Genomic DNA, 27,704 nt, shown 5'->3' with positions numbered 1-27,704 from the left:
TGTACTGCTTATGCCTAATTTTTGCGGAAAGAAGCTGCTTAATTAGCAGGATAGTCTGCTGGCCCGTAGTGAACAGATTGCATAATGCAGCAATGATGCTCCTCACGGACCTCCTAAAATGACTCAATTTTGTTCTCAAAAGCGTCGAATTTCTTATAAGGCTGTAAATTCTCCGCAAAAGGACTCGTAGCAAGCATCTGTGCATTCTAGCTAACAACTCGAGCCCTAACCAAAGTATGAATTTTTGTTCTCGGAAAGTATTTTACAAATAAAACCGTTCTAATGTCAGAGTAATATTTAAAAATAACTTGGCAAAAGTGCCTTCGCCTAGCGACTTGGTCATTCCAGTGAAACAATCAACAGCACCATTTTATATTTGGAGAAAATGCGAGCACGTAAGTTATGCCACAGTGATTACAGATCGAAGTTTCTGTGAATGCATCATCAAAGCTAACGCTGCGCTTTCCAAAACCTAACCAAAACCAAAAGCTAACCAAAACCGTAAGCCATCAGATCTGCCTTATATGGGCGTTAGAATAGAAATGAAGCGTTGTGGAATGAAAACGACCTTCATTCGGCAGAGACAAGAATTTGCTTACCATCACCTTCGCCACATTTTATTTATCCTTCAATGTGCGCCTGCGCAGACCCGAATACCATATTTTTGAACACCTAGCGCAGTTGTGTTGCATGCACGACAGCAAGTAGCAACGACTTTTAGTTATTCATAAGTCCTACTCAGCCGATTTCCCAAGAACAGATCTCAAAAACAGTAGCAAGAATACTTGCACCAGTATACACAAAAATTGTCTTGCCTCAGTGCAGTCAAATATTGACCATCACTGGGGTAGTAGCTTCATTCACAGCTTCACAAAATGAATTCAAGTGTTTGTTGAGCTTGCGTCTCTATGCACGCATTCCACGGCAAGATGATGATAGAGATTCAGGGTGCTGCGTCAGATTTGTGCGCGACAGAAGCGGCTCCGGCTATTTAACGCGACATAGGCTTTATCCTTGACCTGTAAATTTTCGTGTGCTCGCATGTCACTTTGCTTGAATAGGTTTTTGCATTCAACTTTTTTACTCTACTTACTTTCTTATTTCTACAATACATTATTATTATTTTCTGCAATTTCTTCACGCTCAACATCTGGCTCAGCATGTAAGACTTGTGGTTCTCCTAACGTCTTCAGCGCTAACTTAAATTTTTATGTGTATATTCTATCATCCCGCTGAATGTTATCATTCGCGATAAGAGTGAAAGTATCGGCTTATAAGCAAACGCTGTCGTGCAAGGGAACTTTGGTGAATGGGGCCAATTGTTGCTAACACTTAACATGCAATGCTAGTGATCTCATGGTTTCTGACTTTTTTATATGCAGCACGTACTGAGCTAGCCGAGCGAAAGCTTCCCTAATAGGATAAACCGCAGCTGCATGGTGCTCTGTAGCACTACTGTCACCGAAGATGAAGCGCCTTCCTTTGACTAACCGTCAAAATTCTATGCATTCAATATTCGTTCCGACAAAGGGGGTAAAAACAGCGCGAAGGACAGAACGAAATCAAAGACGACGTACACACCCCTGAGATGCTTCCTGCAAAACACGTCTGTACGCGAATTCTTGCCTGTCTCCTACGGCCTAACGCCTCTTTGAAGGGCTATCCCCGTCCGTGGGACATGCAAGCTGGATGCGTCGCATCCTGCACTCTCATGCTTGGGGACAAGTGCGATTCTGCGCGAATGTCTGCGTGTTGCAAATATCGAACACAGCGCTATTTACGTCGTCTCTGCTTTCTGCTTGTCGTTCGCGCTGTTTTTACTCCCTTTGTCATGAACCAAACAGCCCAATTCGGCACACTCCTCTCGTTCCGACATATATCCCAAACGGGCTCATGTCACCAATGCACGTAGAAGGTTGTTGAAATGTTTCTAATAATAACGAAAAGGCCTTTAAATATTAGAAGCCGAAAACTGCCACGTGGTGCTTTCTCCATGTGTCGTTCACTTAACGTCGGTGATATTCCTGGCACAACAATCCAGTATGACCACTGTGCACTAACCCACATTAAGAAATCTGACCAGAAAAAATAAGCGGCATTCCTTCCGAAGAAGTTTCAAGTGCTTTCTCAACGCCTCGTTCACTCGTGATGTTCACCAAGAAGGATCACTTACCACATTACTTTGACGAAGCACGTGCAGTGGCCTCGTTCACTTCAACGTGCAACCTTGCTCATTCCGCTCTACCAGTATATATATTCATAAGTACATCAGAAGACGTTGGTGCATTCAGCAAAACAGTGACACCCCAGAATGTTTTTTTCTTATGACTATAAAACGGCAATAGTACACTCTATGTTAGTGTAATTTAGCCCCCACTGATAGCCTTCGGACTTAGCAATTCATGGCACGCTGAATGCAGCTTAAACCACCTAGATTTAGTGTACCTCGCATGTGATAACCCATCGGGACTGGCCAAATCGTATGCACTGATTGATCACAATACGCATCAAGAAATCAGCTCGTCGTGCACGCTGATTTGGATAGCTCTTCAGTTGCCAGAAGCACCTCCTCCCTGCACAAATCACACGCTTTATTATAGCCGTTTCCTCCTGTTACTCAATAAGTGTTCAAGCTGCTCTAGTTCCGTAATCAGTTGTCACTCAATGCAGCCGCCATGTTTACTGTGTTCGCACAGGTGCTTCGCAAAGCTCTTTACATATATACAAAACGCACAATAACAACGCTTCCGCGTCTCAGTGAACAAGCTGCCTTACCGCTTCCAGAGCCGAAGCACTGGAAGCTTACAACCGGCCACTGTATGAGAGAAGGCCGACAGAAACACATTGATATCCGAGCACTCGCACATACTTTCGCCGCATTCTCTACTTCCCGCGTTACATGAAGCAGCCCACATGCTTCATCGTTTCCTCTCTCATCTCACTCGCAGTCGACGTCTCTCCTGCGACATTCGGCCCTAGATGAAACCAACTGGCCGATCCAGCGGGCCTATTCTGTAAGTGTTCGCCTAGTGGACATGCCCATTTCCTCTGCTGCTGAAGTGCTGATTGACTAGGGATGCCTGTGTCTTTCTGACGTGTACCCCAGTCCAGCCAATCAGAGCTTCAGCAGCAGACGAAATGGACATGTCCACTAGGTGGACACTTACCGAATACCACCCCAAGGACAACATGTGCAACCTTCCAGGTTCACCAGGTCATGTTGATACGCGGTTCAAAGCTGGAGAAAACTTGCTATTAGTACCATACGTAACTCGTAGTAAGCATTTCTCCCACGCACTTTGATCCTAGATTTTATCTTCAAGCTCACAAGGAGGGCACGCGCACCGAACAAGGCCGAGAGACTGATCATGCGCCAGTCGCACTGCTCCAGGACTCGACTGCACGACATCTGGCGAACACCAAAACATTGCCTTATCGATGCTTGCCGAACATCGCCACACTGTCGAACGCCCCCACAAGTGAAGTTCCTTCCTGGGACAACAATTCTCGTGCGTCACGGTTCATCAATAGGTGTCGGCTTGAAATTTTCCGGTGTCGAAAGTTGGGCGAGAGGTGGTCTGCGCGCGCGTGCGTATCGGTGGGGTTCAGGCAGTACGTCCACGCTGCCCGCAGCGCGCGAGCCAGCGTAACCATGCGCGGGCGGCGCTCAAAAGCGGCCGTCAGCCAGCGGCACACCCCGTTCGGATATGAGTCCTTGCGTCTCGGCCGCGTGCAGGCTGTGCGCGGGACTGCTTCCGCTGTTGCTGTTGTGCGGCTGCATGGGCTGGTGCCGTGCGTCCATCCGTGGGCTGGTCGTCGTCGTCGTCGTCGCCGCCGCAGTGGCACCGGCCGCCGGCGGCTCCTGTGTCTCTCGGCGCATCTGCTCTAGGGTCTCCTCGGGCACGCTCTTGACGGCCGGCGCCACGTACAGGGATTCACGCGAAGACACCAGTCTTGCTCTGCGCACGATGGTTTGGTGGTGCTCGGGAGTGATGAACAGCTGCGCACGTGAAAGGAATTCAGTGGACCGGCTCAGCGACACGAGAGAGAACATCAAATTTGCTTATAGTCCAGAATCACTCGCAATTGCGGAATGAACCCTGCCACGTCAACGACTGGCAAGTAGCTCTTCCAATCATGCGTCCGTGACGTACAACACATATCTTTCGGCCTAGTTACTTAATCAGCCAACTTCTCATAGTAAATATTTTAGTTTCATTTTATCTGGTGATTCCCTGTGAAAACATTTTTTTGCGTTGCTGTTCGTCGACATGCGGTCATACGATTACAGATTGAAATTAGTGACGTAGAATTAGCAAACGCGCTTCAAAAAACAACAGGATTCGTTTAGAGGGACACTACAGGGTTTTTGTCCCCCTAATTGGCGGACCTCATCTCAATGTCAGCAGCTTGCCATATCAAAGCGCTGTCGCGAATACTATGAGTCGTACAAAAATCACGCTTTTCATCTGCGCAAAACTGTCGTGTAGAGCAACTTACTGCAAACATAAATAAGACTGGAAACACTACAGTCCTCAAGGCTGTGAAATTCACTTAAGACCTGGTACAGCCTAGGCCCACAGGCATCTCGGGGACTCAAGATGAAGATTTCTGAAGTCATGGCATAGCTCGTATTGCCAGCAAGAAAACTAACGTTCCAGTATCCTCAGTAGCGTGCGCGATAGCACCAGCCGAATAGGTTCGCCCGGACACACTTAGAATAACTTTTTTCTCATTCAGTAAGGACATATTCAAATTTCATATATGTATCGACAACGCGGTCCCCGAATGAACACTCTGTCCTTGCGGAGCATGTGGTACAAATTTGAATCCATAATCACCAAAATATCTTACCGAATGATTGTTCATATGAGAAGACTTTACTGTATCGTGATGCTCGGCATGTCAGTATCGAAAGAGATCACCCAATGACGGAAAGTGGTCACTTAAGAAAATGCTTTGCGAATGGAGATTCTTATCCTTATTCAGGAGCCTGCTGCATTGCAGGTTCCTGAAATTGTTGTCTCTAAATTTGCTTGATAGACATCTGCTTCTCATTCTATGCAATGTCGTGAACATGCTTTCTTATTTTTCAATGCGAAAGCAGTATACGGCGTGATCATTTAAAAGTTATGGGTAATTTTTGAAAATCGCCTGTGACATGAGCCATAATTCTTGTCGTTCAGCTCGATTATTTGAAAAGCCGTAATTTATTAGAATGAGAAACCAAAAAACATATTCAACTAATTGTCAAACATCGCTAAAAGAATTTCTTAAATAAGTACTTCATGGCACATATTGCAATTTAGAATTGCAGCTGTAGCTGTAGTTGACGAATTGTACGGTGAGCTTTCGAGACGTATCCACTTGCAGTTAATCTCTGCGATGACACCAGTTGCGAGATACTATTTCTCAATATGTAGAGCGCAATACATAGGCGTTCCATTTACTTATGTGCTTCAATGCCTAAAAGGACGTTTCGTTAAAAAATGTGACAACAGCGCATATTCAGATCAAGTTTCATCTCGCATATCTCCAAATCGGCGCCATTCTGAATATTCAGTCCAAGGGCATACATGTTGCAAACTCACCAGCTAAAATTCCTAAAATGTGATATGTTGCGTAAGGTAACTAATTCAAAAATAATTAGTGGTGTTTTGTTAATTAGTTAAATATGTGTTTTCAGTTCTCGGGCAAGTACTGTCCACCTTTTAAATATTCCATCTCAAGGACTAGAATTATGTTATCTACTACAGGCTATGTATTTAAATGACATAAAACCTAAAAATGGTCACCCTGTATGTCCCGCGAGGTAGAAAAGCCGGCGTTGTCCTCAATGAGTGACGTCACCATCATATTGTATGATGTCAGTAGTAGTACAGAAGATAGTAAATAACATAACTAAGCTAAATATTAGTAAGTATGGGTGATGGATGTGACTTAACGTCAATTAAGGTCGACTAGAGTAAAGTGAGTTAAAGTTAGTATAACAGAAAGGTGACTTAACTAGGAGTAAACTGAATTAAGGTGAAATAAAGTGAATAAAGGTGCACTATTGTGAATTAAGGTCCAAAGTGGATTAAGGTGAATTAAAGTAGATTAAGGTTGGCACAAAATAGAGAAAAGTGAATAAGTTGGAATTAAGTGGGTTCAGGTGGATTAAGGTTATTGAAAATTAGATCAAGATGGACTAAGATAGATGAAGGTAGAGTTGTGAAGGACACGTGACAGCGCATGATGTCAATTATCATGGACGTAACCAATTAATTCGAGACGTCGTAATGCTCTTGCATTGAAATCACGGAAGGGTACTCAAGTGAGTGTCAATTTTTACTTCTTTTTGTAAGAATTGGTGCATTCACGCGGCTTTACGCGAACAGTGAAGAGCTGGATACATTTACAAGTCCCAGGGACTCCTGTGGATCATCCAGATGGAAAGCCTTACGTTTGGCTAGAAATAGCGCTGGCTCACAGCACCAGGTTTAACTCATGAATACGTGTACTTGAATACACAGTCAGACTCAATATGTCATACGGACTCACAGCCACCGCCATAGCTCATTTGACAGGTCATTGCAAGAGTTATGCGGAGGTTGCAGATTGAGCTTCCATGCGCCAGTTTACTTGTATGTCCCATTTCTTTATTAGGAATCTAGTACTTATTGCTCATTAGAATATTGCCTTTATTTAATTATACCAAACTCAAGTGCCACCCATTATGCTTTCATTATCTTCACTGTCTGTTCCTTCATGTAATTATTATTAGCGCACTACTTTGGCTCCAAGGGCTACTCACGTGCTAGGTATACTGAGTGCAGTGCATGCACCCCTCCATAGGGGAATGCTCAACAAGCCATCATCATTTCGTACACACAAGAAAAGCGTCACAAAAGTGGCTCAACACAGTATATTGTGCCTTTCCTTCAAACGGCAACAACTTTTTTTTCAGCTCGCGCCTGCGTTGCGCTCGCCCGATGATGCACATTTACTCTTCCTTTAGCTCTCGTTCTCCCTTTGCTTTCTCCTGAAATCAAAGTTGTATTCCTCCTATATGAATACAACTTTGATTTCAGTACACGTCAAAGAAAACGCCATGTGGTCCGAGTCAATCTAGAACTCTCCACTACAGCGTGCTACATAATGAGATGGTGGGTTTGGTTCATAAAACCTGAGAATTGCAATAATTTTTAACGCGACAGCGTTGAGGGTTCCGTGTCACAGAAAATCAGGTGTCGGCGTCGGCGTCCGCCGTCGGCAGCGTTGGCCGTCAGGCAAAAATCATGAGCCATTCCAATTTGTGAAGGTGGCTGACCAGAAAAGCTGTTTAGTACGCGACATGGAGGCGACATATAATTTTGAGCATTGGACAAAAGTACGAACTCCTTTATTGTCTTGATAGGTGGTCATCGCGGAGAAAGGTACACTCACTCATTTGTCTTGATCGGTGGTCATTATTTCACTCGCATCTGAAATCACGTTCTTTGATAATGCCAAATCGATACACGTACGCCGCTGGGTGGTCCGTTGGGCCTCATCAGCGTGGCGCCGCAAGGGTCTGCGACACGGAGCGCGTAAACGGCTCCCTTTTCGGTACCCACACATTCACAATGCATTCACCGAGACGACAGCAGGAGCAGTGTCATCGCCGCTAATTCACGCAAAGTGAGTAGCCACGAACCTTACGAAACCATCAGTCAATGCAAATTTCGCTCGCTTACGGGCATATGAGCCATTGCTCACCGGGGTATGAGCCATTGATGGTGGTAGTTTTCGACATGCTTTTCTGCGTGTTGTATTATTGCTTGTTTTCAACGCATACATAGAATTAGCAATAAAGGGAAAGCGAGAAAGAGAAAGCGAGTCTCCTCGCTTTCCCTTTCCTGTTAATTGTATATATGTGTTCAAAACAAATAATAATACAACATGCAGAACAGCATGTCGAAAACTGCCGTCATAATGGCTCATAACTCTGGTTAACCTCCCTGCGTTTCCCTCATTTGCATCTCTTTCTCTCTCTCTCTCTCTCTCTCTCTCTCTCTCTCTCTCTCTCTCTCTCTCTCTCTAATGGCTCATACGCCGGTGAGCAATGGCACATACCCTCGTAAGCAAGCAACAATTGCATTGACTGATGTTGTATGCGTGATTAGAAAGAATTCGCACACTGTTCGCTTCACTTTGCCGAGTGCTTGTAGCCTCTGCCTTACGGGGGTATGAGTCATTGATGATGATAGTTTTTGTTCACGGAGAACCAAAATGTACGTAACTCTGGTCACATACAGCTTCGATGTAAAAATCATCCCGAACAACAATCACGCAGGCCATCCACGTGGCGCAGAGGCGTTACTGAACTAATTGAATTTCTCAAAGTAATATGCGTCAGAAAATTTTTAAAGCCCGACTCGCAAGCTGCAGATATGATAGCGTCAGTCTGTAATTTGAATATACGAGAAAACCCCATTTTGCCACGCGCAAACTCAAACGCAAACACCTTTTTTCTTGCTCATGGCAGTATGAGCCATTGCTCTGCCCTGCACCGCTGCCGAGATCGGCCCGCCATTGATTTCCATCAGGCACCGGGCTGCAGAATACGTGGTGTCGGTGTCGGCGTCAATGGGGCTAGATAACGCTATAGCGCTTACTGCAGCGAAGCGTGAGCGGCCTCCAAGTTATATTTTTTTCTGAGAATAGCTTAACCGGTGGCTTTGTTTCTTATCGCTCATCACCTACGTGTGCAGGCTCGATGGCCTTCGGCAGTGCATCGCGCAATCGACACCGACCTTGACGAGACACAGGAGCGCGCCGACGGCGATGAAGAGCAGTCCCACGGTGCGCGTGTGTGTCATGCTGCCCCCCACGCCGATAAAGAGCAGGACGAGTCCGGCTACCAGGAGCAAGGTGGCCAAGTATATGAGCACGCGGGCTCGCTGCTCCTGGATGGTGCCACCGCGCTCCCGCCACCGCCGCGCCGCCGCCCCGTTGGGCTGCGAGTTGAGCGTCGACAGGCTGTCGGGCCGGTGCGGCAGCGAGGCGACGCTGCCCTGGCGCGAGCCCAGACCCCGGCCGCTCTTGCTGCGCCGCCTCTCGCGGCGCACGGCAACCGCTGGCATCGCCGATATCATGGTGACGGTGAGCCGGTCGCCTCGGTGCTTGGGTCCCTACTTGTGTCTGCAGAGAGGACAATAACAAATGAATGTTTTAGCTGAACTTCCAAAATGTACAGTAAATCCAAGTTCCACTTTAATTTTTTCGATCAACTTCAGGTGTAAAACGAGTGAGAGATGAGAAGGGGAAGTTTACACTTTGCCCGGACACATACACAATGGAGCGTTCATCACAACATGCGATCATGCAGGCTGGTGCATCTCACATTTTTATAATGTTAGAATTTTGTGGAACCCTTTAACAATTTTAGTTGGCCCCGGAGAGTGTCTACAGAGCATTGTACTGTTAAAGAAATCTACACTAAGATTAACTTCAACCGTGAAGCACACAAAAGAACAATAATGAAACGCAGCTCCCTTTTTGTTGCTTTGCACATCACAGACGAACGAGGCCACGGCTTCAAGATCTTCTCATCCTTGAATACTTGTAATCTAAGTGTCCTAAAGTGTCTGAAGGGCAAGCCTCTCATCCTTGTATATTGGACAGCCACACAGAAGGTGTTTTATGGTTCCTTCGATGTTTGCATGGTGCTGCAATGGGCAATGTCCTCCATTCCAATCAGGAATCAGTGAGCGTTCGTCAAAAAAGCTTCTAGTCGCAGGTGACCTAGTAATGCGCTTCTTCTGGTCGAGTAAAACCCTGTAAAAATTTAGCTTCACATGTAGGTCCATGACACATATGTGCCAGTTAATGAACTGCGGCGTATTGCCTTTTGTAAGTGTGATTGTAAGAGCCATAACGCTGAGGTTCCGCACTGCATACATTCTCGGCAACGGAATCGAGATGCTTTCACTTTCTCCATGTGCCACACAGGCCGCTTTGTCGGCACATTCATTGACAATGAAGTTGCAGTGTCCCGGTAGCCATCGGAATACTATTTGTGGCCTCTCTCAACCGCTTGACCGTAGGACAATCTTCTCTCTGACACCAATTATTCGTGTGGCCGCCACGCACAACTGATAGCAGAGATTGCATGGCTGTCATTGATACACGGAGTACAACACAGAGATTAGGTGACTGTTCATTCTCATAAAAAAACTAAATTATGGAGTTTTACGTGCCAAAACCATTTTATGATTATGAGGCACGCCGTATTGAAGGACTCTGGAAATTTCGACCACCTGGGATTCTTTAACGTGCACCTAAATCTAAGTACACGGGTGTTTTCGCATTTCGCCCCCATCGAAGTGCGGCGGCCATGGCTGGAAGTCGATCCCGCGACCTCGTGCTTAGCAGCCCAAGTTTATTCTCATAAGCAACTACACTACGGAGGAGGACGAATTCGGGCCCTGTCGACGCTGTACCGTGGCTGATCTTGAACTCGCTGCAGGTTGATGTCGACGGAAAGAACACCGCCCTAGTAGAGCTGGTCAGGTACTCTCACGGTGCCACGAGAGTGAAAAAGAAGACGATCACCAACAAGGCGACAGAGACGACGTAATGGGGCTGTGCCATACCGATTGCACCGGCCATATCTCCTGCAGAGCAAACACGGTCCCATTTAACCTTATATATCTGCCCGTTTCATTTGTGGTGGAGGTGCTGAATTTCACAAGACGTAACTCGGCAGCGGGCTTGTCCTCGAGCGTTCTACCATGCTGGCAGATGACCAGGCCACTGGGTCAGGCACGGCGTCCGCACCCGGCGCACCCGGGCTGTCACCGTCCGCGACGCCGCAACCGCCAGTCGTCTTCACCCATCCGCGCGACCCGGCCATCTTCTCAGACAAACACACCAAGAATGTCGATGTCGAAGAATGGCTTTGCATATACGAACGAGTCTCTGCACAAATACCGATGGGACACTACAGTAATGCTCGCAAATATCTTATTCTACCTTCAAGGACCAGTACGCACCTGGTATGGTACACATCAAGAAGATCTGACCAGTTCGGACTCGTGTAAGAAATGAATAGTATAAATGCTAACTCGATTGTAGTGCGTACCATGCAGTAGATGCGGAGCACTTTGCTTTAGACCGAAAGTCGGCAAATCGGACTTTCCTCCAACTCCGGGAGTGGAAAGGCGTACCTGTGGTTGCCGGAGACACCGCAAAAGACAGGGTGATTTTGCTGCAGCCGTTAAATCGAACGGATGAGAGGGACGGTAGGAGGCTGCAGCGCTCGAAAATGTTGCCTCTAGGCCATTGTCCGACAAAGAAGCAAGGCGTCGAGACTGGAGCTGGGCAAGGTGTGGAATATGAGTCTAAGTTTGTCAGTAGAGGCAAACGTAATAGTGGGATGATTACTGAGGATGGCAATTATAGCGGCTAATGAAGTGTATCACGGAAGATCAAAACATTTACTCAGAGCATAGACTTGCATGTTCTTGAGTACCCTGATATTTGTCTTCTGAGTGCTTTATAGCAACGTAGAACTCTAGCAGAAAAAACTCATGAATAGTCTTCTGCATAATTGAAGCATAGAACAACAATTAACATGTTTTGCCAGCGATGACTTTGAATAAGTTATTGGTCGAGATGAGCCTCTTTCTCAGGTGAGCGACATGGAGTCTCCAGGACCGGCCGCGGCCGACAATGGTTCCTCAATATTGGTGCGCTTTTTGTGCAGAATGGGCTTGCCTTTAATAGCTACTGTGTATCTAGTCACCGATTTTGGTGTGAAGGCGATTAATGCGCATTTTTATATTGAGACGCTAAGGCATTGTTTCTGGAGATGAATTGTTAGCCTTGCTACTTTTCATGATTCTGTATCTTCGAGTAAGTTACTCCTGAAGCCCAGATGCAGACGTCATTTGCATAAATTGGCAGACTGATGGTGGAAGTGATACAGCTAGCCCGAGAGAGGTTGAACAGGCTGAACATCGTCGTGATGACGATGATTTCTATTCGCATTCCTCTCGAAAGGGGGTTGCGAAATATAGTCACTCAACCTGCTTCAGCTGATCAGGTATTATATATAAGGCGTCCCATGTAACTTCAGCCAAACTAAAGATATGCAAATGCCACGTAGGAGGACAGAACCATTATGACGTTGTCTGCCGTCGCCTGCAGATACTCAGATTGTTTTTTGCATTCTGCCTAAATGCATATTTCATATTAGTTATTATAGATATAATAAAAGTGTCAATGAGAAAACTGTAGAGCAACATAAAAAGCTTTCGATACAGCTTTCTATCGCGCAATACTTGCTGCATAAAAGTGCTTTTCCAAGTATGAGAGCAGCCTGTGAGCACACGCAAAGTCCCTTGAGGGGACATTGGCGCGGTAATTTTCCGTGTATTCACGGGCTTCTTTGTGCAATGGTACAGATTTTGGCCTCCATATTTTTTTTTATTGTTGAATTTTCAAAGCTCCATGATCATGTTCGTTTCGATCCTCTGCATCCAATTTACCTTCTTTGTTTCTCTCTGTGCTCAAAAACGGGGCTCAAAATGCCACCTTAGGGGACTTCACGGCTCTTCTAATATGGCCTATGGCTTGGCTGTCTGCGGCGAATACAAAGCAGCTTCTTATGATCAAGTAGCTCCGAATTCATCGAAAGGTGTGGTCCTCAATGTCAGCAGCAACGAAGTGCAAAGGATAGTTCCATGAGAAAGATTATCATAAGCGACCTTCACGGTTCTAAATAGCGCTACGGAGAGATGCTTGGCTGATTTTTGTTACTGAATCGCAGACGCAAGATCGACGACGTTGCCAATCAATGAATAGCCAGTCATAAGCCTCTCATTACAGCTGAATAAACAATGTAATGGTCAAGAAAAAAACTTGGAGGTTAACAAACATGAGCAATGTAACGAAAAATGTGAAGCATAACGTTAAGAAACAGGAGAAAGCAATGTGGATCACAGGGCACACGGATATATCCGATATTCTAACTGACATTAGGAGAAGAAATTGAGCTGGGCAGGCCATGTTATGCTTAGTGTAGATAACCGGGAGGCAATTAGAGTTACAGAATTGGTGCCAAGGGGAGGGAAGCGCAGTCGAGGACGGCAGAAAATTCGGTGTGGTGATGAAATTAGGAAATTTGCAGGCACTAGTTGAAATTGGCTAGCGAAAGACCAAGGGGATTGGAGAAATCTTGGAGAGGCCTTCGTCATGCAGTGGACATAAAAATTGGCGGATGATGATGATAAGGATCATGATGATGATCAAGAAAGCCCTGACGGCGCTAAAGGATCGTCCTTCTCGTTACCTTCTGAACACAGCTGGTGAGAGCTATAGGCCGATGCGATGTTCAAGCGTAGACTTTTATTGCTTTGCGACAGGGACAAAACTGCTAGCTACCATTCAGAGAGAACAGCATCGTCACTCCATGGGACATTGTGAATATATGCCAAGGTTTGCCGGGTATGCGTGTCAACGTGGCGCAAACTTCCACACGGTATATCGTAGGGTCCAGGTGATTACCAACGCCTGCAAATTCCCCGAGCAGCCTCTAATTAATCCATGGAGGAAAGTTCGTCCACTGCAGAATCTCCTATGAAGTGGACTTCGCACAAATATACCCTTCGTAACCTGCGATTGTCTCATGAAAGTAGTATCCAGCTTCTCCAATTCCTTAAAAAGGTAGCGTTGCTGGGGAGAAGGGCGAATATCTTGGAGATTTCTCCAAAATGGTTTCCATCGTTTGTTTTTTAATCTGCCAATGCGACATCACGTTTTCTGTGCGTGTCTGGCCTCCCTAAGGTACAGATTTGGCTTTTTGCGTCCGTATTTATTCTCCGAGCGCCAATGTAATGCCGGGAGCCTTTCTAATTCAATGTCAAAATCTGTACGAATAGCTGACCACGAGAAGCAGCGCGCTGCAACGTGCATAGCGACCCCAACCACAAGCTCCGCGCTAGGTTCAAAGCCGTTCTTGAATTCCGCTTCCACTGAAGTTTGAAATGCGGACCAGTCAATTTGTCGAGAGACAGTGCTTGAGGGCATGCTGCTTAAAAATGTAAATCAATGGAATACAGGATGACCCTACAGCTACAAGTGAATTCGACCTGGCAAGTTGTACTCGGCGTTATTCCACGTGAAGTTTCCAGCGCTAACACGGATGCCATTAACGAAATTCTCAGCAATACTGTGCCCCGGATGCACTTCAGCATGTTGTACCCCTTAGTGAACGCCACCTAAAGGAAAGTTCAACTATTATCAGATGAACTCGGCACAACAAGAGTAAATGCTCCACGTTGGCCACCTCACCGCTCGAGTGACGTAGGCCTGCACATTGACCCGATCTGTCCTTTGTGCTTGTCTATAAATTGGTGCACTGCACAAAGAACGTCACAGACTGTAATTTACACGGCAACCCCAACGCTTCATTGTAGCATATACCAATCAATAGAATGCTCACGATAACACTAACAGTTGACAGTCCTGCGTGATTGTTTCAAACCTTTTGATGTACGCCCCACATCTGTGAGCAAAGATTCCTTGATAAGCAAAGGAGTGCCGCCAGTTTTCTTCGCGACTTCTTACTGGACAGAAAGCTCATAGACTGCCTCTGAGTGCCATGTCCGTGTTGTTTGAGTGGCAGTTTGGTGCTATGAACTCACTTAATAAGATTATGTGGAAATTTTTATATGGGATTCTTCGAATGTAATGCGGGGACTGTATCTAAAACCTAAGCACTGCTTCCGCAGCCGATACGCCCGGTGTCACAACTTACGTGCGTGGGAATTATAGTACAGTGTGTGCAGTGTTTGTTTCACAGTTATGTTGCTTTATCTTTTTTTTCCTATTTTCTGCTTCGCTCTTTCTCTAGTAGTGTTCAATACTAAGGGACAGCCGGTCCTGTAGGGATAGGCTGTAAGAGAATTTATTCACTTTTTTGTCCCGGCTTAATAATGAATATAAAGAATGGCTGCATTCTCATCATTCCGTAGCTTACTGTGCTCTCGCTGTTTTTCCAGCTTCCTTCATATCAACCCTTTTGGTTCGTTAACCGCATGACGAATGTGATGCCCATCAAAATAAATTGAGTCTGCCGAAATCACATGTCAAATTTGAGTTAGAAAATGAACGCGGCTTAAAATCTGTCTCATCACGATTTTTTGCGCATTTGAAATGGCCTCAGTGTTTGAGTGAGTGTGTCCGCTACTGCCACAAAAAGAAGTCGCATTGAGGCCGCCGAAGTGCCGTGAACTCCCTTTTTTAGGAAGGCGTCAGCCGTCCGGCAAAAAGCAAAATTGTCGCAGTTTTCCTGAACACAGTGCCAAGAATACCGACGTCGCTGATATTTTCTTTAAAAATCCTGTGGCTCATGAGGTTATCGAATTGTTTTGCGGAAACATGGGTATGTTTATTCTGCAGAAAAGTTTGATGGCATGTTGATGTCTTGCTAGGGGCGCCAAGTGCGCCCCTAGCAAGACATCAACAGAATAAGAGCAAATATAGTAGAGTTACCTGAATTGAAAATTCGCTGGCACGTGCGACGCGAGAATAAAAATGAACATGCATGCATCTTTTTACTTACGTCAACATTAGAAAAAGTGGGGTCGACCAAAACTTGAGACTAAGAGAAGCTCCTTTTAGTTCACATTACCTAGGAGATGTAAGCGCCTTCTGGCGGCAAAGACAATTGTTTCTCTGCACACAGTTAATATCTACACGATAAAAAATTCTAGAACCAGGTTGGACTGAAGAAATAGAAGGACGTGAATAAACACCATCACAAGCATATGCAATAAAATAAAGTGAACACTAATACAGAAACCATAGAGTCAGGCCATATGAAGGCAGAGGAATGCAGGTCGAGAAAGAAACCTATTGTTTAAAAAGGAAGTCGTCCTGTTTTAACGTTGCCGCACCAGTCTGTCCGCCTTTTCTGCTGCATTGCGTATTACATAGCATCCATGCAGCCCCACACGGTTACATCACAGCAAACAAACTAAGTTATACGAAGGGCGTAGGGAAGCGTTTAACCGTGCTGATGCCCAAGAGTCAACACGACTTTGCACGACTTCTCGTATCCAGCGTCTCCATTAATTGTGTTTTCCACTTGAATTTCAGCCATACTCCCAATCACTTTGGTCAGGTGCAGCGTTGCCGCCGAGTACTCTTACAAATGAACTCGTATTACCCAAAGAATGACGTGTCTTTGTAATGAGCACTTACTTTATCGTTGTGTTTTCTACGATGTGCCTCTCTTTTCGTACATCTGCCTGCAGTCCCGGCGCACCGTTCAGAGATATCCATAATAAAGAATGCGACATCTCGCAATCCACCCACTCCCGCCAGCTGCCATTCCTAGCGGACGAAAAGTCCAGCTGCAGTGTCCTTTACACTGGATTGCCTGTACATCCCTCTTCGTGTGCGTACGTGGGTGGTCACTTTGCGGCTCCATTAGCGAGCGACGCGACCCTTAAGCAGTCACTGGCAATCGGGTCACGGCGGTGCCATCGATCGTACCACGCCTGCCTTTTCTGGGCACGCACAATGTTTTTCTGACTTGCTACTAGGTGGCACTGCGACCGCTTCCATCAAACCCTGCTGGGCAGGGGGCGCCTGTGATTACAGGAAAAAAGAATAATAGTGAAATACAAAAAGCACGGCACAACTACAGGGCCGTTTATGCTCCACACATATACCGTGTACTTGCCGTTTATAGATTGTCTCCTTCTTCCAGCATCGCGCACATGTGCGGCGTGCCGACGACTGGCGATTTCGAAAATCGATTCCGTCTTTAAACTTTAACGCGACCGCCTGGGTGTGCATTTGAACCTGCCGGTCGCCGCCGCTCTTCATTCAACTTTCCTGGTTCTGTATTTGGTATAGAGTAGAGCAGTCATTGCACGAATTTTCAACCGAGAACAGGAAACAGCCAAGGAGCCTCAAATACAAAAACCATGTCGATCCATAGGTCACTGTTACTGCCGTCCTGCCCTTCTTCGCTATTTGTGTTTTCAATCTTCTTTTTTTTTTGGTCACACAAGCCGGCCCATATTTTAGGTCACGCGGACCGGATTCCCTCAAGCTGGAATCTAGCTCATATGGCGAAGTTTAAATGCTTACCGCTAACGTTTCAATAAATATTTAGGCAATGAAAAAGACGCCTTTTACAGATAATGTCTCAAACCACACTAAAATAAACTTAGTTTAGCACATAGCATGACCTGCAACGCCAAAGATCGTGGTGGAGCACTAGCGCGTTGTAGCTCATACTGAGTGCGATAGAGCATATTGTATTAAACTATGGATACTCTGCAGAACAAGTATACAGAGAATCCCTGTGCGGGCTTCTTACTTCATGCCTGACCCGACATTTCAATGTAAACATTTGCAACAGGGCGGGGGCGTTGTATAACAAAAAGTAATTGTGACACATACAGATATGTTGTGCATGCTTGTCCCATATAGGGACTTTGCGCACGGAATCCACGTACTCACACAGAAATATCGTGTATGCAAATTTTTTTCTGCATGTCATCTTCGTCCTCTTACGTTATGAAGGTTACTGTCATGTATGCAAACTGCCCACGTGCTTCATAAGCTTTTCCGGGTCACTCGCTATGCGTGGACAATCTAGACATCTGTAAAGGTGGGTCGAAGTGCTTTTCCTAAGCTCGCTTGATAGCTCGATTAGCCGGACTCCTTATCTGACGTCCGCCTTCCAATCTAAAAACTAATACTCGGACACAAGTCTGAATGCTGTATTAACACCGACGACATCATCGCTAGTGTTGTTTAACAGCGGCATTATATAAAGTTTGGCTACTGAGAAGCCAGCTATTTATAAATTTTGAATTAAAACAAACTAAAAACACGGAACGAGATGAAATAGAGATAGAAACAATATAAATAATTAAAACCTCTCACATCCGCTTGAAGTAAATGAAAGCGACGCTGCATAAAAACTTGATATGAAGTGGCAATTACATAGAAAAAATCACGCGTGGTGCTGAGTCCGCGTATGGCCCATGAAAATTATAAGCAGCATCTACTCATGCTGAAATAGTTCATTTATTATTGTTGGTGTTAGATCTGGAAACATGTGCAATGGGCAGAGAGGCGTAACACTGCTGCAGGAACCCGCAAGGTGGAGACAGGTAATTATTTAGAAAAAAACAGACATCCATCCATTCATAGCAACTGCAACAAAGGAAACCCAAACGGGTTCCTCGGAAGGAAAGCCTCACAGTTGAAGAAAAATTCCTCCTGGTCTGGGACTCGAACCCGGGGCCACCGTCTTTCCGGTGCAGCTGCTCTGCCATCTGAGCTAACCAGTCGGCTAGCCGATGGCAGGGCGAAGTCGAATTCATCAACAACTCGAAGCAACTCGACGCTTTTGCTTTAAGCCGCTGTCGTTTTTGGTGAGCCTACCGCGCAGCTTCATCAATGGACGCAGAAGGACTCAAAGTGGAAGCAGGCTAGCCCCTGCCACCGAGAGGGATACTATGCCTGCCTGCCATTTAGGAAAGAGGGGATAGAAACCAAATTTGAAAATAGAAAGGAGAGAAGCAAAGAGGACAGAAAGAATAACATGACAAGTCCCAATGACTAAAGCAAAGCAACGACAAAGAATACGGTCCGCCAGCAGGAACAGAACAAATACGCAGGAGCGGCACAAAATATGCTGGCTCTCCGGTAATCGAGAGTAGATGGAAGCATGAAATGGCTTCCGGCAAAGCAGATTGGTTGGCGATGTTACTAGCCACAATCCTAAAAGAGGTGTAGTGCATATTCGGACACCCCACCACATCACACTAATTCACGCCATACGCTGCTCTGGTTGATATGGACGCCATAGTTTCCTGTCACAGACAGAACCTCATTGCAAGTATCCTCTCGGTCAAACGGTCATTAGCGGCGTGCCGGATGCTGCCGGCTTGGACGCTGCCGGACGTTGCCGTCGCTGCCGGCGCGTGCGAGCCACTGGCGTTGAAAAGAGCACTCAGCGCCGAAAGATGACAATCAAGTGTAGAGTGCCCTATATCCGCCTTTTGAACGTCGCTGTTGAAAATGGCAAACAAAACTTCATCGTACAAGAAGTTACAGGTTGAGTGCTATTGTGAACAAACATTAGGAAGAACTCGGAAACAATGTTTTTCTAACTTGTTTGGGAAGTAACCAGCGCATGTAATGTGGGTCTTGACTGGTTGCCCGGATGATCACGTTTTGTGCTCGCAACTTGCCCCGATGTTCCCGTTCGAGTGCCCGGATAATGGCACTGGCTTTTGGCTCAAGGCCATCTGAAGGTCGCCGACAATAGGAGCTAAAAGCATTTTATGCTTCAAACACGCAGCTCGCCCTGATTCGTAGAGAATGTAAACAATATTAAAAACATATAAAAAGACAACATTTCGTCCCTCGCTAAAGCTTTGCCAACGGCAAGCCAAGTTTCTTGCACGGAAATAAACAGGGCCGAACGGGAGCCTGGTCACGTCGACAAGCACAACCACTCGGATAAGGGCAATTGTCGAGGGTCCTACATCACAAGCCAACTAGAATATCGATCCTTAGTAGCAACGTGCATTGCACCAGCAAGCAGTACACTCTAATATAAGGTGTCCTAGGGTCCTACAGGAACATCAAGACGCTGACTACGAACTGTCCACACGTTTTGTCGGTTATAAGCATTTATACACCAAAATATAACCAGACGATAACTATAGTTAAGGTGCTATAGCACCATGAGGCAAGCGTCGATCACGAACACAGAGAGTAAAGTATCAATTTGCCTCCCACTGCCCTGGGCGTTGCTTGAGGAGGTAGCGGCGAATCAATAGATGACTCTCGTCAAGCATGAATGACATTTCCGAGTGGTTACATTCGTTGCGAGCACAAGTGGAAGCCAATCGATCAGCCTCTTCCTTTCGCGTGATACCCACATGGGAAGTTGTCCGCTGGACAACAATAAGTACCCAGCGGTGGGTACTGTTGCTGGCAGACGCACTACTGCGCGCTAATCCTCACTTCTCCATGGTCTGCTAAGGACATAGCGGGACTCCATAAGCATGACATCATTCATCGTGCTTATCTTCTTTTGCACGTGCTTCAGAACAACATCAATCGCTAATAACTCCGCCGTTATTGATTAGGCATGACATGCTATGCGAAATAACTGTGAGATTTCAGCCGAAAGCCCGAATAAAGCTGCAGAGATGTATTGGTCATCACTGCGTACAGACTCGTCCGAAAGTACAATAAGATAAACTCTAAATTTTTCGAATAACCCAGTAAGGGCCAACTGGTATACCACTGAAAGAGGCAGATCACAGTTCTTGCCTATTTTAGATATTGGAAGTTGAACGGGGAATAGATACTTGCTGGGTTCTATTAGAGGTGTAACTGAAGTAGCGTCTTTAAAACTGCCAGAAACGCGTATAAACAAAGCCACCATGTTTTCCAAGTCAGAGAACATGCCCTGGCCAATTAGGAAGCGCTTGGCCATCCCACGCGCGGTGGAGATGGTCGACCTGATATAGAGCGTCCTGGTCTGCTTGCAACCTGAGTGGCAACTGAAGTGCGTCAGCAAGTAATGGAAAAGACAGCGCCTCACGAAGTAAGCTAGGCATGACTCGGAGTGCAACCTGATGGTCACGTTAAGATTCGGCAGTCAAACTAGACAGCTCACTCAGGAATGGCAACGCATGCATCTCGGCAGAGAGAGCAAATGATCGATACAACTACAGTGCTGTCTTCTGGTGGCAGCGGGTACTCCTAGGAGGCAACGGGGCCACATACTTCAGGAGGGACTGCCATTTGGGCCGTGCAGATTTACCGGCAAGGTGATATGACAGGCGGTCATCGTCGATGACGCCTAAGTAATGGTGTATTCGGAACCAATGTACTGGTGTATCGTCGAGGTACAGTCAGCTTTTGGTTCGACGAGCATGTTCTCTAGGATAGCATGAATTGCAGCCCACTCTGCAAGTGAAATTTGCCAAGGCAACTTCGCCCAAGTATCGCAAAGTGGCATTCAGAGCTCTCTGCAAGTTTGAACGAAGATGCGGACCAAGGATCAAAGGGCCGCTTTTCGACAGAGCGTTCTCATCAGCATACATAGCTATGCCTATTGGTAAGACATATTCTCAATGCAAATGGCATGAACGCCGAACAAGAACGCCGTTTAAAAAATAGAAATAAGACCCTGCCTTGCAGGGCACCCGGCCTCATAGTGCGAAATGCACTGGTTGCTCCTTCAACGTTAACTTTCATTCTGCTCTCCGATAAAAATAAATAGCACGCAAAATGAACCGGACAACTCGAGATTCTAACGGATGCAAGAGAGAAATAATCGCATTATGCGGAACCAAGTCGAAAGCTTGCTTTATGTTCAAAAATATTATATACGCGGAGCACATGTTTTGCCGACAAAGTTAAAGCGACGATACAGGGTCTGCAATGCTGTCAAGGGCTCAACGACTGCAACAAAATCCGCTCAAGCCATCAGTACAAAAATTCAGCTCCTGCAGACTGACATCTACATTTACGCGAAACAGCATCATTCCTTCTATCAGCTTGATCACATTTGAGGTCAGTGATATTCGACGCTAAGGCATCAAGTGTTTTTCTAGGCGCCTAGGCTTTAATATCGCTATCACCATGGAGAATTTTCAATCAGCAAGAATGCGATGAATTTGCCACACTTCATTATATTTGTCCTGAATACGCTGATGAAAATCTTTATCGATATTTCTCAAGGTTTGGTACGTGACACTATCTTTACGCAGTGCGGCATTAGGAGCCCCTGAGCGCGAGGTGCAACTCCCCGAGAGTGAAGTCTCCCTCGTTGATCTGGCAGGCAGGTCTGTTAACAAGAATTTGATACACTGACTTGTCAGAGAATAGAGGTTGCCGTTTGTGATGTCACTTGGCTTAGACAAGACGAAAAAATCTGCAAATACTTCCGCAAGAATTTTCTGGGCACACAATGCAGCAGTAGGATTCCTACAGATTTCAGGATTCCGAAGAGCCTTGAGAATGCGTCATACCCTTCCAAAACTGCTTTGAAACTGCAAGAAACAACATAGAGCTGCCCCATCCAAGCCGCGCAGTTGTTTCGTGGGCCACCGTTTGGCTGCGTCAAGGTGGCCACGCCTTGACGCAGCCAACGCCAGTCTGTGCGTCACTTTGATAGCTCTGCCGCCCTGTGAGCGCAGCGTCGACGCGAGCAGAGCCTCAAGGACGTAAGATCAGGGTTGGATTTATCTGTACTACGGCGTCGTCGTACCGTAGCTTTGTGTACGCACTCACTCACCAGTTTGAACCAGTTGTCAGGCGACGGCTCCTCTGAAATGAAGTGATGGAAATCGTTCGAATTTGTCATTGTGTACACGGCAATCTAGCGGCTCAAAATACGTTCTCTAGACAACCAAATCGGTAGACCACTTCAGCCCCATGGGTCGAATTCACATGACCAGGCCCGGCACGCACCTCTCGTCGACATCATAAGATGGATGACGGAATGATTCTTTCCTTTGCCCAAGAGATTATTGCCAAACATGATCTGCAAACAAACAATAGTGGATCATTGATTGTTTGCAGAATATGTTCGACAGTTAGCTCGTTAGCCTCCATCGCACGACTGCCTTCTAGCGGAGAACACCAGTTCGGATGGCGGGCATCAGTCTCCACATCGCAAAATTGATTGGCTACATCGAGACACTAAGCACTTCTGTAGTGTGGTGTCTGGAGGATGTGTGGGTTGATTGTATATACTTGTCACTGTCCGCCTCGTAACCTTGAGACTTGCAGTTACAGCTTTACGCTGGAATGTGGTTTCAAAGATATTTTCTGTCTCAATAACTGTGACATCCAAGTCAGCGCATAAGTAAATTGATGCTTTTGAAACATTGAGTGAATGCGTGGTGTCCTTGCATCGAAAAGAGTCACTTGTTAGGGCTGCGCATAGAGCGTTACTTTGGACACACACTAAGCCAAGCAGCCTGAATTTGTCTTTCCTTGCATTAGATTGCTACAGCGCTGTAACGTTTGGTGTAGTCTTCATTGCGAGAAGCTCAATAACTCGATAATCATGGCATTGTCGCAGTAACCAGACATTCCGTTACAGCACAAAGAGACGTCGCTGTCGGCAAGCGTTCAGAATACTTCCATCTGGACGTCAAGTGAAGACAATCGAGGACTGTAAGGAGAGCCTACAAAAGTTTCGCCGCTGCTGATGTTGCTGGTGTGTGGCGACCGACGATCACAGGTCTTATGATGTTGACAAGCACCTTACACGTTGGGCGCCTTCGTTGGCTTAAGCGTTTTTCTACGTGATGATTTATTTATTTATTTACTTATTTATTTATTTATTGCTGAAGTTCCCGAGGGCATACGTGATGGTTGGGTTATTACACTGCCAGTAGCATGATACATCAATCTGTATCTTCTTTACAATGTTCTCCACTGAGGCCATGACCTTTGAAGAGAATGGTTCCAACACTTTCGGTGGTGTGCTGACCACTACGCCTCACAGTGGTAGAATGTCCGTATTTCTCCTTCCATCCCATGCATGCTGTCTTTGCCGTCCTTTGTAGATATAGTGATATTCTTACTTAAGGCATTTGCAACTGCTGGATGAACCCTAGAGCGGCTCGTTCTCTCCTCACCATCTGCCTTCTTTTTGGCTTTGGCTTTCGCAACATTTAGTGTATTTTTAAATGAGGGAAATTCTTTGCATTTTGCCAAGTGTTCACCATTATAGCTAGCGCACCAAGATATCTCACTGTTGCAGCAATTAGCATTGTGACTGCCGCCACATTTGGCCCAGATCACGACGCTTTGCCAGAAACCCTGCACATGACCAATCTTTACACTGTAAGTCCCTTGATACGTAAAGTTGAGCAGGCCGGGTATCGCAGAAATCCAGCCTTTATATGACCAGACAACTTCCTACAAGCAACTACAGTCTTCAACCACTTCGATAAGCCCAGCCTTTGAACACTAAGCATTTTTTCATGTTGGCGTGCAAAACAATCGTGTTTTTAAAAACTTCATTCATCAGTTCTTGGTCAACGACAGATACGACACCAGCTGTTGCAGCTGCCCCCGGGGCATGTGTAGGCCTGCGTGTCGACTCCAAAGACCTCAGACAAACCAAGCAGAGTTTGCACTGCCTTGTCATCTGTTGTGTCAAAGGCAATGCCATTTTTCCATCGGTTTACGCGAATCTCTTGAATGATACCAGGGGAAAGTTTGAGGAAAAAGTCATCCAGCTTTAGTTTGGTGATGGCACTCAGGCACACCATCACATCGCTGATTGTGAACACTAGTTCAGTAGTCACAGTGTTGATGTATAGCATGGTCACTTCCCGTAAGGACTGTGTAGCAGAGGTCTGTCTTGAAAGGCGGTGCTTAGCAGGTACGATAGTATACTAGCCGTCGCACCTCGTAGCAGAAAGTTTGCAAACTGCAGTATCTCATGCTACAGAAGAATTTAGTCACTTCCGAGCAATGGGTGGCCTGTCCTTGCCACCTGATGGATCCACCACCCTCACTTCTACTGCAAGCTTTCTAGGGAGGGCCACCCAGCAAAGCAGGAGTCGTCAGGGGCCAATACAAACAGCGCTGGGTGTTACCGATGCACGATGTATCACAAGAGCAAAACAAAACTTCAGTGCCATAAAAAAATAAACACTGGTCGAGCAAGAAGTTCCGTTCGGTTTACAACAAAGCGCATAGATGTCACTAACGTGGTCAAGCTGTCATTGCTACAAATTCAGGTGAAAAAGGCGAATGTTACGCAAAAGCACGCGCAATGCCACTAACACAAGATAATTACTAGCACGCTCACTACTGCATAATAAATGTGACGTAACACCAATTATATAGCACTATTGACAAAGGGCTACAACAAATCATGCCAGGCTGTTGCCGTTTTCTATAGTATGAAAGCATTGTATGCAGCATGAGACCGAAAATTCTGCGTGATCAAGCGATTGTTGGAAAAATATGGCCGACAGCGCAAAGAGTAAAAACACGTCAGAAATGCTCGGATTGACGTCAAATTTCTCAAGGAGGTTCCTGTAAACAAAACAAAATAATGACTCTAAAACCAAATTTGGTACATTTGGGTCTGGGTGGGAATCAGACCCGGGCTTCCGGAGTGAGAGACGAGCAATCTTCCAGGCGCCACGGTGACTCCGCGATTCCGGCTGACTAAATATGTGCCTAGTGCGTGCGTAATTGCACACATCACGTCGCAGCCATTTGGCTGCGCCGTCAGAGTGATGCGCCTTGAAGTGAAGTAAAGTGAATTAAGGCGAGTAAATTGAATGAAGATGAACTAAAGTGGGTGGTGGTTGATTTAAGTAGATTAAGTTGGGTTATGGTGTATTCAAGTTCGTACAAATTACAGTAAAATGAATTAAAGAGGATTAAGGTGGGTTAAGGTTGGTTAAATTAGAGCAAGGTGGGTTTAGGTGGTTAAAGTAGAGCTGTGAAATACACGTGAAAATGTACGACGTCATGTATCATGGACGTAACCAATTAACTACACAAGTCAAAATGCATTCGCATTGAAATCACGTAAAGAAAGTTAAGTGACTGTCGATTTTTTTTGTTTTAAGTACGAGACGACGGACTGAGCTATTTATTACCGGATAATTTACGCCTATACCTATGACGTCAAGACAACCACGTGGTTATCCCACACATGTCGGTCAAGTTACCTATATTCGATGATGATATCTTCTACGCTGTCATTGCTCCGTTCTTGTTATCTCCCTTTAAACCTTGGTTCGCGAAGGATTTATCTATAATCTGGTCGATCTGGGCACAATTAATAATATTTGGGGTTTTACGTGCCAAAACCACTTTCTGATTATGAGGCACGCCGTAGTGGAGGACTCCGGAGATTTTGACCACCTGGGGTTCTTTAACGTGCACCTAAATCTAAGCACACGGGTGTTTTCGCATTTCGCCCCCATCGAAATGCGGCCGCCATGGCCGGGATTCGATCCCGCGACCTCGTGCTCAGCAGCCCAACACCGTAGCCACTGAGCAACCCGGCGGGTCTGGGCACAATTACATAATATTATTGTAATACTCAAGAACGCCGTATAACTTTTACTGTTAGAGCAGGATAAATGCAACAATGCTCTAAGTATAGTTCCGGTCCTCTTCTTATTATATCAAGCATTTAATTTATGAGATGCTTCTAAACAAGATATTATTAAACAAACATTGTAAACAAGTTAACTGGCACATCTGGTAAACACTTGACAATCAAAATGCAAAATTCTTTGAAGTTCTTTCTTGCTAAAATCAAAGCAAAGAATACTCAGGGCCATGCAGACAATTATTTCTACTATGAAGACACTTTTTCTCAAAAATATCAGGTCACATTTTATGTCGCTTAACAGGTTCATGTATCCACGCCCAAGGAACAGTGGCTCCTCTTTCAAATTTGCGCGTAACGGTGTGTGTGAAAAGCCAGGAACAGCTGACAAGAAACTGTGGTGTAATGCAAATTCAGAGCTCGCAAAGTGTCCCAGTTCAAAATTTTTTTCTTCCATGCGGCCTATCACCTTGTCGGACTGAAACGGCATCCGGCAATTTTTGAGAGACTGTTCCTTTCGCACCACTGCTCAAACAATAGCGCTCTTGAATTGCAGAAGCTTAAGATTTAAACAAAGCAGCGGTAATGCAAATAAATAAAGCGTTCTGGACGGCGCATTCATATGATTGATAAATATTTATAGATTTGTAGAGTGTCTCTGAAAGATTACGTAAGAAAAGAAACTGCTTTGTGGGGTTCCTACGCAGTTCTCCCCCCTGCTGCTGGCTCTCAAAATTGTAACACTATGAAAATCAAAACGTTGATTGCGTTATATTTATTATCTGCTTCCTTGCTTGATTGCTTCCTTGCTTGCTGCTTGCTTGCTTGCTTGCCCGCTTGCTTTCTTTCATGGTTCGTCTATTTGCTTCCTTGCTTGCTTGTTCGTTTGTTTCTTGGTTTGTTTGTTTGTTTGTTTGTTTGTTTGTTTGTTTGCTTTTCTTGCAAGACATACGAGCTTCTCGTGCCTACGTATTCCGAAATTGGTTCGCAGACCTCATCGTACAATGGACTCCCTCCTTCGCAACAAAAACAATTTACTAATTCTGGCTGCATGCCAAGTCTGCAGATAATGGTCTCGACAAAAGCGCGGCTTCCTTTCGTGAGTCTTCGTGTAAGCAGGGCGATGTGGGGGACGCAATTAAGAAATTCCTGCTGGCATCCAGGTCAGCACTTCACGTTCTGTAAATAAACAATCACATATTCGTGCAAAAATAAGCTCAGTGCAAGTAAGCTTCGCAGCCTTATGGCGATACATATGTGGTTATTCAAACTTAAATGTGAATGCTGCCATTTGGGCAGCGCAAGACGGCAGTTATACATAGAACCGAACTGTTGTATTACTTCTTTCCACTGATGTTCCACTTAGTACGCCGTAATTAAGGCTACTCGCCAGTGCGTTTCCTTTATCCCTGTACGGCCATTGAATGCAGCAGTGACTAACGCTGGGATGTGCTGGAGTCACATTTGCCTACATATTGGCACTCAAAATAGTGTGCAAGGCCATATGTCTGCAATTTGTAGCGCACACTCTAAATTTAGTGGCTGGAAAAAGGAATCATGAACCAGCTACCTCAGACAAAAT

The 27,704-nt window shown here is 45.7% G+C and overlaps 1 protein-coding gene across 1 annotated transcript in view; it reads right to left on the bottom strand.

Annotated features, from left to right (window-relative positions):
* Positions 1–498: 498 nt before the first annotated feature.
* Positions 499–27,704, bottom strand: part of LOC142590314 (uncharacterized) — a 42,876-nt gene continuing 15,670 nt past the window's right edge. Inside the window, exons 2-3 of the mRNA XM_075702335.1 lie at positions 8,778–9,165; positions 499–4,000 (exon numbers count right to left, since the gene is read on the bottom strand). Coding sequence (XP_075558450.1) covers positions 3,668–4,000; positions 8,778–9,119 — 675 coding nt within the window. The 5' untranslated portion in view covers positions 9,120–9,165 and the 3' untranslated portion in view covers positions 499–3,667. The remainder of the gene's footprint in view (positions 4,001–8,777; positions 9,166–27,704) is intronic.

The sequence above is a fragment of the Dermacentor variabilis genome, chromosome 8, assembly GCF_050947875.1.
Source record: "Dermacentor variabilis isolate Ectoservices chromosome 8, ASM5094787v1, whole genome shotgun sequence".
Lineage (NCBI taxonomy): Eukaryota > Metazoa > Arthropoda > Arachnida > Ixodida > Ixodidae > Dermacentor > Dermacentor variabilis.
Note: the sequence above shows the minus strand (reverse complement) of the source record. Positions and strands in the feature narration are given on the sequence as shown.